The sequence below is a fragment of the Mobula birostris genome, chromosome 24, assembly GCF_030028105.1.
Source record: "Mobula birostris isolate sMobBir1 chromosome 24, sMobBir1.hap1, whole genome shotgun sequence".
NCBI classification, from domain to species: Eukaryota; Metazoa; Chordata; class Chondrichthyes; order Myliobatiformes; family Myliobatidae; genus Mobula; species Mobula birostris.
In genome coordinates, this window is record NC_092393.1 from 41,906,030 (window position 1) to 41,922,440 (window position 16,411).

A 16,411-nucleotide genomic window follows, 5' to 3' on the forward strand; every position below is an offset into this window, starting at 1 on the left:
ATTTTAATGTGTCCTTTCATAAACTTGTCTCTTAACCTCTGTTTAGACCTACAAAATACTGGCCCCTTTCTGCATACAGAATTTCAGACATTAAATGATGCTGGGCCCCAAGATGTTGATACTAATGGATTTCTTTTCCCCCATTAAATATAAAGCCAAGGTGACAAGGCTTTCTGTAATTGGAGACTAATTGTTTTTCAGCATCAGGTTTAATATCACTGGCACAGGTCGTGAAATTTGTTAACTTAGTGGCAGCAGTACAATGCAATACATAATAAAATAATAGGAAAATTAATTACAGTAAGTATATGTGTATATTAAATAGTTAAATTAAATAATAGTGCAAAAGCAGAACAAAAGTAGTGAAGTAGTGTTTACGGTTTCAGTATCCGTCCATTCAGGAATTGGATAGCAGAAGGGAAGAATCTGTTCCTAAATTGTTGAGTGTGCGCCTACAGGCTTCTGTATCTCCTTCCTGATGGTAGCAATGATAAGAGGGCATGTCCTGGGTGGGAGTCCTTAATGATGGACACCTCCTTTTTGAGGCACTGCTCCTTGAAGATGTCTTGGATACTACAGAGGCTAGTACCCATGATGGAGCTGACAAAACTTACAACCCTCTGCAGCTTACTTCCATCCCGTGCAGTAACCCCCCCCTCCCCGCCCCCAATACCAGAAGGTGATGCAGCCAGTCAAAATGCTCTCCACAGTACATCTGTAGAAATCTGATTTTTTTTTTTTAGGTGACATCTGAAAGTTCCTCAAACTCCTAATGAAATATAGCCACTGCTTTGCCTTCTTTATAGTTGCATCGATTATGTTGGAACTAGGTTAGGTCCTCAGAGATATTGACGTCCAGGAACTTGAAATTGCTCACTCTCTCCACTTCTGATCCCTCTGTGAGGATTGGTTTGTATTTCCTCATCTTACCCTTTCTGAAGTCCACAATCTTTGATCTTACTGACATTGAGTGCAAGATTCTTGCTGCAACACCACACAACCAGCTGGTAAATCTCATTACTGTACACCCTTGCATCACCATCTGAGAACCTACAAACAATGGTTGTATCATCAACAAATTTATGAATGGCATTTGAGCTGTGCCTAGCCATGCAGTCATGGGTATTGAGAGAGTAGAGCAGTGGGCTAAGCACGCATCCCTGAGGTGCACCAGTATTGACTGTCAATTAATTGAATTGACTTTATTACTTACATCCTTCACATACATGAGGAGTAAAAATCATAAGGTGGAGATGTTATTACGAATCTGCACAGATTGTGGTCTTCCAGTTGGGAAGTCAAGGATCCAGTTGTAGAGGGAAGTACAGAGGTTTTTATCCATGAAAAAAATAATCACACACTGCTTTAAATGCCGATCAGAAATTTATTAGCTATTTTTAAATTCTACATTTAAGAAAACTTAGTATTACTGTCAAGAGCTTGCCACAGTCGAAAGCCTCTGACACTTCACTGGGGCAAACATCTGGCAACTGTAGATTCTGGCCAACGTCAGTTCTTGTTTCTTTAGTAACGGGCTGGTAAAAAGTCAAGGATACTTTTTGGATGACAGTCCCTCACTGGCATCCCTTAGGTTTAAATAGATCTCACCACTGAAATGACTTGGTGTGCCTTCTGTAAGGAATCAATTTCTGAGTCTATGCACACTGGTCCTCCATGGTTGCTGTATTCACATGTGGAGTATCCGCTTGGTTAGACAGCTGCATCCTGGCCCCTGAGGCAAAAGATGGTGGGATCAGGGTGCAAGCCAGGATACATAAAAAGACTTAAGTACAGTGCCATATCTTCAAGGTTATTGTTCTTCTAATGGACCAGAATCTCTTTTGCTATTTCAGTTACTATAAAAATATGGCATAGTACTATTCAAATAACACGGGACTCTCCTGCTGTTCTGGCGAAGACATGTTCCCAATGCAATGCCGACTGAACAGGTCAACTTCTCATTGCTGTATGTGACATTTTGTAATGTTTTTCCACAAAACAAGTCAATAACTTACACTTTAGTTGTAATGGCTTGGAATCACTTTGGGATTTCCTATGCAGTGAAGGGAAAGCTACATAAATGAAAGTCTTTCCTTCATGCCATTTGTCAAATGATGAAGTAACAACTGCTACCAGAACACTGCACAGCTTAACATCGACCACAGGCCCCTGTTATTTAACAGCCTTCAAGAATGAAGGAAAGGACAGGCTGACAGTTACAACCTGGAGACCGCAGCAGTTTGAACCATTCCACCTGTTACACAATAACTAAATCAATGCTCCTCAGCTGCTTGTAGAGTTGCAGCAGTTTGCCCGCAGCATCGCTCGGATTCATTTCCTCTCCAAGGCACAACTGGTCCCGCAGCGACTGCGCCCCTTTAAGAAGAGTCTATAGGTAAAGCAGAGCCCAGAAGGGCAAAGTTACGATTGAGCAGCTGTAAGTCTTTCTGCATCATAAAAATAATTCACAATCTGGCAGTTAAATCCACTTCAAGCAAGAATACAAAATTCTATTACCATTTCTATTGAAAATTGCAACACTCTTGTTGGGATGAGGATCTTGTTTATAGATGAATCTGATTCTCAGCCACTGACAAAGGCAACTACAGTGAATCTATTTTAGAAATGCGGCCCTACTATTTCTTCCTCATTAGTAGCTAACCACAAAGATACCCATGATCATGAACATACAACGGGAAGGAGTCACACATAGGCCATATCTGGTCAGTTCAATATCCCACCATCCCAAGGGCACAAAACCACAGCTGGACTGTTACCATAACTACCAAATCAACCGTCTCTCTTAGTGCGACACAATCTTTCAAAGAAGACAATATGAGTTTTAGTAGAGAAAAGAGGATGCTTTCTCCATTATGTTTTACCATTAGTCAAGAAACACAAACATGCCAGGTGAATGAGGGAAAAGTCAACTTTTCAAAATTGACTCATGTAGCCTTTGAACCTACTTATCCAAGTTTGTTCAGCCCCGAGAAAAATATTAAAACTTGATTATAAATGGAATGAATGTATTTTTTTATATTAATTGTATTTGTCTATGTGGATGCACATATCCAATATGTTGAAGTGTAAACGTTACAAATTAAAAACACTTTAGGATTCACAGTACTTTTTGAACTTGCCTTTGCTGCTTTAATGACAGTGTGTTAAGTGAAAAGCTTTTGCAATAGGCACCAAGTGCTGACAGGGTAAGTTTGGCACTAGTGTTAATTGATAGGTGCTGACAGCCCTTCAGAACCTCACTGGAAAGTAGTCATTCTTTAGAAGAGAGCCCAGATATTGCATGTGGAAGGGCTATTTCTGCTACATGAGGCATCATAATTCAACTAGTCACATCTGAAGACCACCATTTTTGAAGAAGGTCACCATATGGACAACAAACTTGATAGCAGTTTCTTCAAACAGCTGAGGAGTACTTTGTTTATTGTAAAGGCTTTACTGGTCATCTAGCAGACATCAGGTAACATAGTAGGTATGGTGAATTGATCCCTAGACATTGCTCATTATGTGGAGTACCTCCTGTCAACTTTAACAAACATTACCAAAGGCCAAGGTACAACTGCTCACAACCAAAGGAAAACAGAAAGATGAATGGTTCATTCAGTTACATGAACCTTGACATGGGTTAAAACAGGTTAATGGAGGTTAATGTTACAGCACAGACCAGCTGCCAATAGGGAATACAAACTCTGGAAAAACTATGCACCTGCTCAGGAAACACAGCCAAGGAACAGTACCAGTGATTAGCATCAGAGTATTCACTGATGTCCTGAAACACAGGCCTTATTATTCAGCAGTGAGGAGAAACAGAAAACACTGGGCTCAACAGCAGCTGCTTCAGGAGTGTTTCCTATTCCTGTAGTTAGTTATGAAAGTATTTGGAACAAGTCCCTTTATGTGAGCTGGTCCCAGTATTGTTTGCTCTATAATTCCCACCTGTGTTAGGAGGTGCATCAATCAGATACAAATTAATTTGGTTTTAACTGTCTGCCAGCAACACCGCTGTATACGTAAGTAAGTTCTTTTCAACAACTTCAGACAGGCCACTGATCAAGTTCAGGAACAATCCCTGCAAAGGCAGCTTTTCTTACCTGGTTAACTCTTTGTGTCATCACAATCTCTGTGTTTAAAGAATCTTCAGAATGGGGGAAGGGACCAAACCCCACACACTCTCTCCACACTATCAATCTTGGAAGGAGAGGTTTTCAGTAAAATGATGCCATGTGGACTCAAATAGATACTGTCTTGCCCAGCACCTCACCCAAGTCTCTGCAAGGATTCCCAGTTTACTTCTCGGTTCCCTTACCTCTGTGCTGTGTGCCAGCTGTCTGAGAGACTGCATATGAAGGCCAGGCAGCGAGCCACTACAGGGAGAACTCTGTTCCAAAAGCATCTGTTCAATGGAGAGAAAAAACACACATATAATCAATCAACTTGAGGGGATGCTAAAATGAAATGCTTGCCATAAAGGTATTTTAATGAGCTGTGCCAATATTCTATGACCTGATCAAGTTTTTTTTAAAAATACAGTAACTGTTTGAATGAGAAATTTCAAAACTTACTTCACAAAAACTGCTTTTATTTGTATTACTGCTTTATCATATTAGTACTTTGAAAAGTCTCTTTCAATGTCAGAGGAATATCACGCTGTTACTTATTCTGAAATAAAAACAGAAAATGTTAGAAATACTCAGCAGCTCAGTCAATAGAGTTTCAGGTCAAAGACCATTCATGTGACCTGCAGGGTACTTCCAACATTTTCTGTTTTGATATCAGACTTCCAGTATCTGATACTTTTTTTAAATTTTCATTTATTCTTTCTGTTGTCTCTTTGCCCTCTCCAGATTCTCAACAATAAACTACATTTTTATTAAACTAAGGAGGTCCCCAACCAACCGGTTGTTAGTGGCCGGTATTCAGGTTGATATAAGGAGAAACGGAAACTGCAGCCAACATTCTCATATTGCAAAAGCAAAATACCACAGATGGTTAGGTAGTAGAAAGATGGAGACACCAAACTATTGTTTTATTAGAACAGATAAAATGTAATTGACCCGAAATGTTCAAACTCTTTCTTGCACACTGTTTACCCCTATTGTTCCATCAATGCCGTGTGAATATTGCATTTACCCTCCCACACCCCATCCATCAGCAGCAGAAGGCAGTAGGTGATGTGCAGTCTGAACAGCTGAACCAGGGCAGTCCATCTTCCACTCTCAATGTTCAATGTTCACTCAGACTTCTTGCTCTGTATGTGACAATTGGCTCTGAAGCTGACCAAGTAGGATGCTACAATGAAAGAGTTAGGGAACAATGGGTGAAGCTTATTCTTGGTCATAAGAATCATAAAGCACTACAGCATAGAAACAAGTCCTACCGTCCCTCTACTCCATGCCGATCTGCCTAGTCCCACTTTCTCCCCCTTTTCTACCACCACTGCTTCTCTTGCAAAGAAAATAAATAACTCTTTGTGAGCAAACCAACTAAAGGTCCAATTTGAAGTTTCACAGACAAAGCTGACTCAAAGAATTTACCACTTGCTTTGTTAAAGGGAAGGAAAGATCTAGGAAGAGTTCTTTCCATTCAATTTTTATCTGCCTTTTAAGAGATTAAAATAATATTTAGTGGAGAGGTAAACTTGCCCCTTTTATGACTTGTACAAATATCGTTCACCCAACGCTCGCTCTTTACAGTTTTCAAATCCAGTTAGGGATATTGAAGAGACACTTAGGCACATGAATGAAAGAGGAATGGAAGGCTTTGTGAAAGGGAAGGGTTAGATTGGGAGGGCAGAGGAGGGGAGGGTTAGGGTTAGGTTTAGGTTTATTTTAAAGTAGCTAAAAAGCTCAACACCGCATTGTGTACTGTGCTATACTGTTCCATGCAAGAATCAGAATTGGAAAAAAAAATAATGCCAACAAAAGAATTCCAAAATTCTGTAAGTGTTTCTGTACAAGATATAGAAAAAGGAGTAGGCCGTTTGTCCCTCAATAAATTAAGTGACTTCTTCAGAGGTTACATGTCTCCAAAAATATTGTTTTACAGTTTTAATTCCGTTATTATTCCCTGGAGGTCATTGGCGAGGACAGAGCAACAGCTTAATTCAAAGCTCTCCACACAAGGAAACTGACATTATTCTAAAATGTCAAACAAAATTCTATCAAACCTACAACTGACTGCAGAAAATGGGAGATATCCTCCGAATAGTAAAGAATTTTTGACAGATTTTCCTTTCAGTTTAATTGCCTGGTTTTAGATGATTGATTAATAGTGCACGCAGACAACCAATTTCTATACCAAACACTATGATCAACTAAAACAATTCTGAAGCTCCATTTAATATGGTTGCAGAGACCATGAGAAACAACCAAATTCGATTTACAACAGCTTCACCCATTAAAGAAATAATGCCTGTTCACAAACTGGCAGAGACGCAATGGGACAAATGGCCTCCTATTCTGTATGATTTCGTGAAACAACAATTGATTTTGACATTGTGCAGTATTCTACTGTACAGCAGGAGACAACCAACAATATTGCAAGGTTCAGATAAGGGCACAGTGGAAGCTTGGTTAAGAGACACACCCTGGCGGGGGACAATTCTGCTCAAGGGCAGACTGTTGACTTCTTACCTGGACACGCCGAGCGAGAGCCTGATGCAAGAAACAGAACACCGTCAGTGAGGAACACTCCAGCACAATTTCCACAACAGTGATTGGACCATCAACAGAAAAACCGGAGACTTCAACCTGCAAGAAAAGGAATGGTAGAACAAGAAAACCTTTGAGAAGGCTTGAGTCAGCAGATGGGTGAAGATCTTTCCCTTGGTAGAATGAGGGGACACGGTCTCCCAAGATAAATGATCACACAACTAAGAACGAGTTAATCCTCTATCCCTGAGTATGTGGAGTCAATAAATATATTCAAAATTGGAAAATAATTTTGGACTACAGGACAATCAAGGGCTGTGGGGCTCAGATAGGAAAATGGAGGTGAAGCTAAGATCAAGTTAGTCATTATTTTATTGTATGGTGGAGCTGGCCGGTGGAGGCAATGTTCAACTCCCACTGATACTCTTAAGAACAGGGGTAGAGTAGTATTCAGTACTGATGCTGAGAGTCATAGTCATTGAGCACTGCAGCACAGAAACAGGCCCTTTGGCCCCTCTAGTCAGTGCCAGCTTGTTCTTTTGCCTAGTCCCATCTACCCTCACCAGGACCATAGTAATCCACATCTCTCTCATCCATATTCTTATCCAAACTTCTCTTAAATGTTGCAATTGAAATTGCATCCATCACTTCTGCCGACACTTGCACAACCCTTTGAGTGAAGAAGGTTCCCCCTCATGTTCCTCTTAAACATTTCAACTTTCATCCCAAACTTGTGATCTCTACTTCAACCTCAGGGGGGAAAAGCCTGCATATATTTACCCTATCTATACTCCTCATAATTTTCAATACCTCTATAAGATCTCCTCTCATTCTCCTACGCTCTAGGGAATAAAGTCCAAATGTATTCAACCTTTCTCTATAACTCAGGTCTTCAGTTCCCAGCAACACCATTGGGAATTTTCTCTGCATTCTTTCAAGCTTATTGATATCTTTCCTGTAGGTAGTTGATGAGAACTGCACACAGTACTCCAAATTCGGCCTCACCAAGGTATTATACAATTTCAACATTAAGATACCAACCTCTGTGCTCAATGCAACACACAAAATGCTGGAGAAACTCAGCAGGTCAGCCTTGATGCTCTGAGAGTGCTTTACTTCTTTATAACTGAATGGAGTCACTGGAACTAAAGGGGCCAGATCATGCAGCTCCTCAGGAGGAGGTTCCCAGGAGACTTACAAACCAGCCATGTGTGCTTGTTCTGACATCCAGCCCTGCCCACAACAGCACTAACATCCGAGACTTGCTGCAGGCCTGTTGCGGACACACTTCACCAGTTGGGTCTCAGTTGTGCCCAGGTGCACTGCAATGCAAAGGCAAGTACACACGGCAGTAAGCACCTTCATTTGAATGAGGCTGCTCACCTTCATTAAAAAGGTAAGTGCAGGTATTTTTATCATTGTTTTACATAATTGCGTGCATTAGTCTTAAAATAATTTCTATCACTGAAAAGGGTTTTTAAAAGTAAAATCATCCATTTTGGCAATTCTTAAATGCCTGTGACTCATCTAAAACATCAGAACCAACAGATTTGCCTGAAGGATCCGAGTAGTTTGGGGGTGAGGTCTCAAGATTCACAGGCTGAAAGCAGGTCACTGCTGGAGGACTATTCCACCTCCTGGATCCTGCTGAAGCCAGGTCTCCAGCACAATCCAACACAGGGGTCCCAAGGAGTACAAAAGTCTACTGGATCAGCGTGGGGTGAGGATCACACGGGCAGCCATCCAGCCCAGTAAGACAACTATCAAAGGCTACACATTCTGTACATTGAAGTTCAAGTAAATTTATTATCAAAGTACATATCCTACCATTTCCTACCCTGAGAACATATCCATTTCCTACCTTGAGATTCATTTTCTTGCAAACATTTACAGGGAAAAAAGAAATGCAGCAGAATTTACATAAAACTATACATAAACAAAGAGTGACAAACAGCCAATGCACACGAAAAGACAAGTCGTGCAAATAAAAACTAATAATACTGGAACATGCATTGACAGGAGTCCTTAAAAGTGAATCTGTAGGTCATAGAATCAGTTCAGGGTATTGGTGAATGAAGTTATCATGCTGGTTCAGGAGCCTGATAGTTGCAGGGTAATAACTATTCCTCATCCTGATGCTGTGGGACCCAAGGCCTCTGTACCTCTTGCCCGGCGGTGCTAGTGAGAAGTGGGCATGGCCTGGATGGTGGGGGTCTTTGATGATGGATGCTGCTTCCCTGTGGCAGTGCAGCAAGTAAGTGGGGAGGGCTTTGCCCATGTTGGACTGAGCTGTACTCTCCACTTCCTGTATCCTATTCCATTTAGGAGCAATAACCCCATTAAACCATGCAAAGTCAATCCAATGATCCCTGTGTAATCTGAGGTTCCCTGTCCTGCACAGTTAAACACTTAACAGTGAGCATGTTGTGCACCCCCCAACACTCCACGACTGCATAAAGACCAACCACCTACCTGTTTCGTGAGTATCCAAACGCGGCTCCCATCCGGCGCTGTACACTGTACAGCCGGGGCAGGCTGCCTTTGTAATGCCTCCAGCTCAGGGTTTGTGGACAGCAACCACAGAAGGACACTTGATCCATTCTCTGGCATGTTTCCTGGGACAAAAGGGATTAAAAAAAGAACTCAGTGCAAGATGCCGGAGAAGTCAAGGAAAGATCACATTAAAACTATCAAATTCAAAAAAAGGTGGGGCAGAGGTCATGAAATAGTATCAGGAGTTTCTGAATCGAAACCTATCTGTAAACACCCTTATTGGGGAACCAGAAGTGTATGGAGAACAGAACATAGAGGATCAACTTTATTTGCCATATATATTTACATATATTAGGAATTTGCTGTGGTGTGTTGGCATGACATGCAACAAAAACATTCAACAATTATAAAGATTAAGGAATGATGTAAAGTTAGAGGTTAAAGTATGGATATGGAAAAATGTGCATAAGCACAAATACCTACATGTATTTACAGTGTAAACAGCATTTACAGTACAATGCCAAGACTGAAGCAATAGACAGACAGGGTGAGGGGGGCTAACTAGAATGGTTGGTCAGATTAACTGCCTGGGGAAGAAACTTTTAAGATGGAAGTCAGAACAAGCTGATCCACGTGGAACAGTTCGTGATAACTCCCGGAAACCACCCTTTGAGGAGCTGTACAATCTAACCCCTTTAGCTCCAGCGGCTTCATTTGGTTAATAAGGAATTATAGCACTCTCAGAGCATTGGTTCTGTCCATAAATGTTGGCTGACCTGCTGTGTCAGGATTTTGTGTGTGTTGCTCTGGATTTCCAGCATTTGCAGAATCTCTTGTGTTTTCAAGATGGCTTGAAGTTTTTGTTTTAACAGCCCTTAGCACTGTTGGCAATGATGTTTCCTGTCCACTTCGTTATCCTGGACACAGACAAGTCCTGCAGAGATGGTATACTTCAGCCACTCTCCTTTCATTAGCCGTAGTCTCATGGAGTAGCACCGGTATTAATTTACTGTGATGACGGTTTCAGTTTTCACTGGATTTGGCACTTTACCAAGAGACGGCAAGGCCAGTATACAACCTGTCCCCAGTAGAAATATAAAACTTGAGATCCCAGACAAGTACACACACAAGTCCTGGCCCTTGAACAGAGTGGTGTGAGTCCCCTGCATGTCTGGGTAGATCCACTTTCCAAATTCAGACTAGGAGTTAAGGAGTTCGTGGATTACATAGGATAAGACATGGGAGCAGAATTTGGCCATTCAGCCCAACGAGTCTGCTCTGCCACTCCATCATCACATCGCTCTGACCCCCGTTCCGTCATCACATCACATCACTCTGACCCCCGTTCCGTCATCACATCACCCTGACCCCCGTTCCGTCATCACATCGCTCTGACCCCCGTTCCGTCATCACATCACCCTCACCCCCAATGCCGTCATCACATCGCTCTCACCCCCACTCTGTCGTCATATCGCTCTCACCCCCACTCTCCTGTAACCATTGACACCCTTACTAATCAAGAACCTATCAACCTCTTTAATTTTCCCAATGTCTTGGCCTTCACAACCACCCACGGCAATGAATTCCACAGATTCACCATCTTCTGGCTCAAGAAATTCCTCCTCATCTGTTTTAAAGGGATGTCCTTGTATTCTGAGACTGTGTCCTCTGGTCCTAGACTCCCCCACTATAGAAAACGTCCTCTCCATGTCCACTTTATGCCACTTTTACTAACACTGATCTTCCTGGAGTTTCCAAAGCAACAGATTAGCCTCTCTGATGTTGGTGGAATGATACTTATGAGCTGCAGGCTTCTTTAACTGGGAGGAAGGTGGAAGTCAGTGGGGTGCATGACCATGAGACTGACATTCTACACCCTGATGGGTGTTGGTGGGCAGAGATCCAAGGGTCAAAAGGATGTGGTGGGAAGCAGGAATGACCTTCAATGGGAAGCAAAATTAAATCTATCCTGAAAAGATGGACACTTATGTAGGAAGCCAGGTAGGGTGAGTGTATAACTGTGCCCCAATATGTCCATAACCCACTGGTTAAGGTTGCAAGTTGCAAGAGATATGGGTCAAAGGCATCAATATAAAGTCAGCCCCAACTCCAGTACAAGGGATAACCACTTTGGCAGCTCTTCCTGTGGTCCCACAGCTGGACTTCTGAAGGGAGGGCCAAAGGAGGATTTGAATATACAGAAAAATTTTCCACATGATATTAAACATCCATTGTGTACCCATTGATATCACTGCACATGTCCAGAGGCATACATGGCCTGTTCATCACATGCCAGGACTGAAAAGCTAGAGATGTGACAGATACACACATGTACAGTATGAAACACAGTTTAGCAATAGGATTTTAGCTAAACTGCTTTTGTAATGCATACAAACTCAGCACTATAGAATAGGCAAACATGAGAAATTCTGCCGATGCTGGAAATTCAAGCAACACACATGAAAGTTGCTGGTGAACGCAGCAGGCCAGGCAGCATCTCTAGGAAGAGGTACAGTCAACGTTTCGGACCAAGACCTTTCGTCAGGACTAACTGAAGGAAGAGCTAATAAGAGATTTGAAAGTGGGAGGGGGAGGGGAAGATCCAAAATGATAGGAGAAGTCAGGAGGGGGAAGGATGGAGCCAAGAGCCGGACAGTTGATTGGCAAAAGGGATATGAGAGGATCATGGGACGGGAGGAGGCCCAGGGAGAAGGAAAAGGGGGAGTGGGGGAAACCCAGAGGATGGGCAAGGGGTATAGTCAGAAGGACAGAGGGAGAAAAAGGAGAGAGAGAGAAAAAGAATGTGTGTATATAAATAAATAAATAACAGATGGGGTACGAGGGGGAGGTAGGGCATTAGCGGAAGTTTGAGAAGTCAATGTTCATGCCATCAGGTTGGAGGCTACCCAGACAGAATATAAGGTGTTGTTCCTCCAACCTGAGTGTGGCTTCATCTTTACAGTAGAGGAGGCCGTGGAAAGACATATCAGAATGGGAATGGGATGTGGAATTAAAATGTGTGGCCACTGGGAGAGAATAGGCTATGTTTTTCCAGATTATCTTTAAACTCTTGTTTACAAGCTACATAAGTACTGGGAGATGGAGAAAACAGACAGCCTGACAGGGTAGTGTTGTTGACTGAGCCTCTAGAAAACAGTTGGCAAACGCTTTAAACTCTCCGGACAAACAACATTTGGAAAGGCCGTATGATTGCGCTGCTGCCTGTTTTCCAATCGTACACAACAACCATTGTACTGTACTGAAGCCCTGATGACAAAATAAAGCCCATAATGACTATAGCAGCTGAAACAATTGTGAGTGACTACCATCAGTCACAATGCTCATGGGCTCTTGTAGGCTCCGTGTCTCTGTTCTGAACGTTCTCGAATGCTCCATAGGAAAGCTCTTCCAAAACCAGCAGTCCCAAGAGGTCAGCAGAACTATTTTGTGTTTTTTTTTTAGGTTTCAGGGCAAGAGCATAACTGGATACCTGAATTTGCCACTGGAAGAATCAAAGTTACTGCACAGAAGACAGCTATTCAGCCCATTGAGCCTATGCTGGTTCCTTCCACAGCAGCAATGCACTGAACACTTCACCAGCCTCTGATCTGCTTCTATTGGAGGAACTATGACCAGCCTGTTACATCAAATTCAAATTCATTTACTGATCACACGTACATTGAAACATACAGTGAAATGCATCAAGGCATGCATGTGTCTGAAGCACATACATCAGCACGTGAATACCTACGCAAAGCTTGGTGAACAAGCTTTGAAACAGCCGCAACACTTTCAGATGTTTCCAAAATTAATGGAGAGAAAAGCCAAGTGAGGAATGAAAGGGAGATTCTGACCATGTAAATTTTTATCATAGAGGAATCAACAACTCAACAGTCAGTTTTACAACTCTCCCAATTTTTTATCCGTGCTAGTCAGGACAGATAAAGTGATTGAGTGGTTATCCATTGTATCTGATGATGAGAGTGAAACCTGTGTGGGAGAGTTTTTAAAAGTGGAAAAGCCATTGCAATGGGCAGTTCCACTCGCACGACCTCATAAGTCTGGGTCCAGTGGTACAAGTAGTCATCTCAACTGGGGTCTTCCTTGGTTGTAGTGGATGAACACGACTTCTTCAGTCCCTTGTCATGCCCTTCATTCTCCATGAAGAGTTCCAGGATCACCTTCTTGGCCGTTGGATCTCACTGTTAATCTCATCCGCCCAGTCCATCGGAATTGACTTTGCATGCTAGAAAAGGCATGCTCCTACATCACTGGAGTTATGAGACCACCAGTACCCTCACCTGTCAGCCCACCTATTGAAGTTGTGTACCAGGGTGCGGCCATTATCACATGCAAAAAACTACTTGGAGCCACAGGTGAGAACTGAGATGGGGACCAAGTGTGAGTGAGCTGCCCCAGAAAGGGCATGACCAGCCCCTTCATCAGATATGCTAACCCTCCCTGGACACCCCATACATGGTGTATAGCATATCCAGGAATGTAAAATAGACCATTAGTTGACTACTAAAGATTTCACAGACAGCAGAAATGCAAAATCCAAAGCACAAGCTTTACAATTTAACAATATGTTACACATTCATACCCATGTTATATAATAATTCACTTTAGATCTAAAATGGATGGGCTATGTTACAATTTCTGTGTGTGTTGGCCCAAAGAGAATTTGAGCCCACTGCAAAGATTAAAAAATCTAACTAACAGGTAGAAAAATTATTAAATTAGATAAATAAATCAAAATCTTTATATCTAGGTGACTGGAGTGCTGGTTGGAGGGGGAGCAGTCAGTCAGTCAACGCTCTCATGAGATTACATCTGAAGAGCAGTCTAGAGCAGTTCTTTGGTATGACACCTTAGGGAGGATACATTGACCTGAGGGGTGAGTGGGATGCAGAATGCTGCTTCGACTTTGGGTTAAGTTACAGAAAGCAGAATCGTGCTGTGGTTGAGAAGTCTTTGAAGATAATAAGGGGAAATGTTAGGGCAAATAGAGGGAAGCTATTCCTGTGCTTTGGGGAATCTAGGATGAAGAGCAAACTCTAAATATCAGTAGTAAAGTTAGGAAGACCGCATATAGAGGGCAAAACATTTGAAATTTGCTTGTAAATATGAAATGCTATCCTGTCAATTCTTAGATTGAAATCTGATTACAGTAGATGGGTTTTAAGCTAAAGGGAAATACAGAAACACAAGAGTTTCTGCAGATGCTGGAAATCCAGTGTAATGCTCACAAAATGTTGGAAGAAATCAACAGGTCAGGTGGCATCAACAGAGAGGAATAAAGAATCGATGTTTTGGGCCAACACTTCATCAAATCTGATGAAGAGTCTGGGCCTGAAACATCAACTCTTTATTCCTCTCCATAGATGCCACCTGATCTTCTGAGGGATGTACAGAAGCTCACAGACCTGTTGTAATCTTAGAGGATAAAAACTCAACCCATCACTCTGAGAAAAGATCCTCACCTGTGCTAATATCTTTTAGTGCAACCTCCATCAGATCAGAGGACACCTTGATAGAAGCTGTAAATGGACCAGCACCCACCCCATCGTTGCAAAGGCCACCGAAAGGGTTATTCACAGTTCCATCGTCCCTAATATCTTTGCCTTCAGAGCACATAGCAGAACGCAAGAACATCTCCAATGTATCCAAAGTGGTACGCCTATGATTCAGGTGTGGCATTGTTCCAGTTGCTCCTCTACCATGAATGTGCAAGCAATCTAACAAGTCAATAACATGAGTATTTAGGGGCAGACAGACTCCATCACTTTCTGAAGGTGCAAGAGGCAGTGAGGGCCTAGGAGAGACGGGCAGTCTGCTGGCAGCCGTCATGTTAAGAGTGTTCAAGTTATAATAGAGAAAGCAGTGAACAGACACAGGAAGTGGCAGAAAACCATCGTTCTCAGAGTTCAAGGGGATAGCAACCTCCATCTTCTCTCGAGGTGGAAGCTCGCTAATGGGAAAGGCATAAGAGAACGCTGTGCTGTCCAAGACCTTGGCCGAAACCAAGTTCTGGGCAACAAGCTGGACACAGAGAGACCACCTGTGCTGCAAAGACCAATCACTGAGGTTCTTCAATACAACTGAAATGACCAATGAATCCTGAAGTAGAACACGATTCCACTTTGTAGTGATGGAGCAGCTGAATGATTGTTTAGAAGACTCCTTTACTTTATCCTGATCGGATAGCAGTGCGCAGCATATGTTGAAGTCCTGATTCAGTCCTTTTAAGGCTTTGTCTTTCTGCTGCATTATACCTTTCAAGGAAGAGATTCTAGAGAAGAAAAAAAAACAGAATATAGTGAATTTATGCCCTGATTTATGCTGTTATACTGTATCTCAATTTCCCATTCTCCCCTCCTAGAGGTGCTACTTCTGCTGGGAGGAGGTTACACAGAGGTTTATGCTGTGTAATCCATGGAGATTCCTCTCCTGCAAGTCTTGGTAGTGAACGGTGGCAGGCTACCCAACTGTGAGAACTGTCACAGGACACCTAAATGGGTCAGGCAGTCTGCACAGAAATAGCTCCTTAAGCTGGAAGCACTATCACCTTCACCTACGAACTAGCTTAGTTCACAAGGTGAGTGAAAATTAAGCCTTAAGACACAGGAGTAGAATGGAGGCCATTTTAGGCCATTCAGCCCATCCAGTCTGCTACACCGTTCATTCATGCCTGATTTATTTTCCCTCTGAACCCCGTTCCCCTGCCTTCTCCCTGTAACCACTGACAGCCTTACTAAGCAGAAACCCATCAACCATTGCTTTAAATATACCCGATGACGTCGCCTTCACAGCAATAAATTCCACAGATTCACCACCCTGACTACAAAAATTCCTCCTCATCTCTGTTCTAAAAGGACATCCTTCTATTCTGAGGCATAGTTCTCTGGTCTTAAGACCCTCCCACAATTGAAAACATCTCCATATCCCCTCTATCCAGGTCTTTCAATATTCAGTGAGAACACCCCTTATTCTAATAAACTCCATGAGCACGGACCCAAACACTGGGGCTTCTGGACCGTCTGGCTCTTCACAAATAATGGTGCATGTAGAATATAGAACAGTACAGCACAGGAACAAGCCCTTTGGCTCATGATTTCTGCACTGAGCACGATGCCAGATTAAACTAAATCACTTATGACTATGTATCATCCAAATCCCTTCATTTCCAGCACACTCAAGTGTCTATGAAACACCATTATCAACTGCAATCACGCACTCTCCACTCTGTA

The 16,411-nt window shown here is 42.5% G+C and overlaps 1 protein-coding gene across 1 annotated transcript in view; it reads right to left on the reverse strand.

Annotated features, from left to right (window-relative positions):
• Nucleotides 1-1,364: 1,364 nt before the first annotated feature.
• faap100 (FA core complex associated protein 100) overlaps nt 1,365-16,411 on the reverse strand; it is a 29,643-nt gene continuing 14,596 nt past the window's right edge. Inside the window, exons 5-9 of the mRNA XM_072242331.1 lie at nt 14,645-15,453; nt 9,141-9,283; nt 6,651-6,767; nt 4,325-4,411; nt 1,365-2,389 (exon numbers count right to left, since the gene is read on the reverse strand). Coding sequence (XP_072098432.1) covers nt 2,258-2,389; nt 4,325-4,411; nt 6,651-6,767; nt 9,141-9,283; nt 14,645-15,453 — 1,288 coding nt within the window. The 3' untranslated portion in view covers nt 1,365-2,257. The remainder of the gene's footprint in view (nt 2,390-4,324; nt 4,412-6,650; nt 6,768-9,140; nt 9,284-14,644; nt 15,454-16,411) is intronic.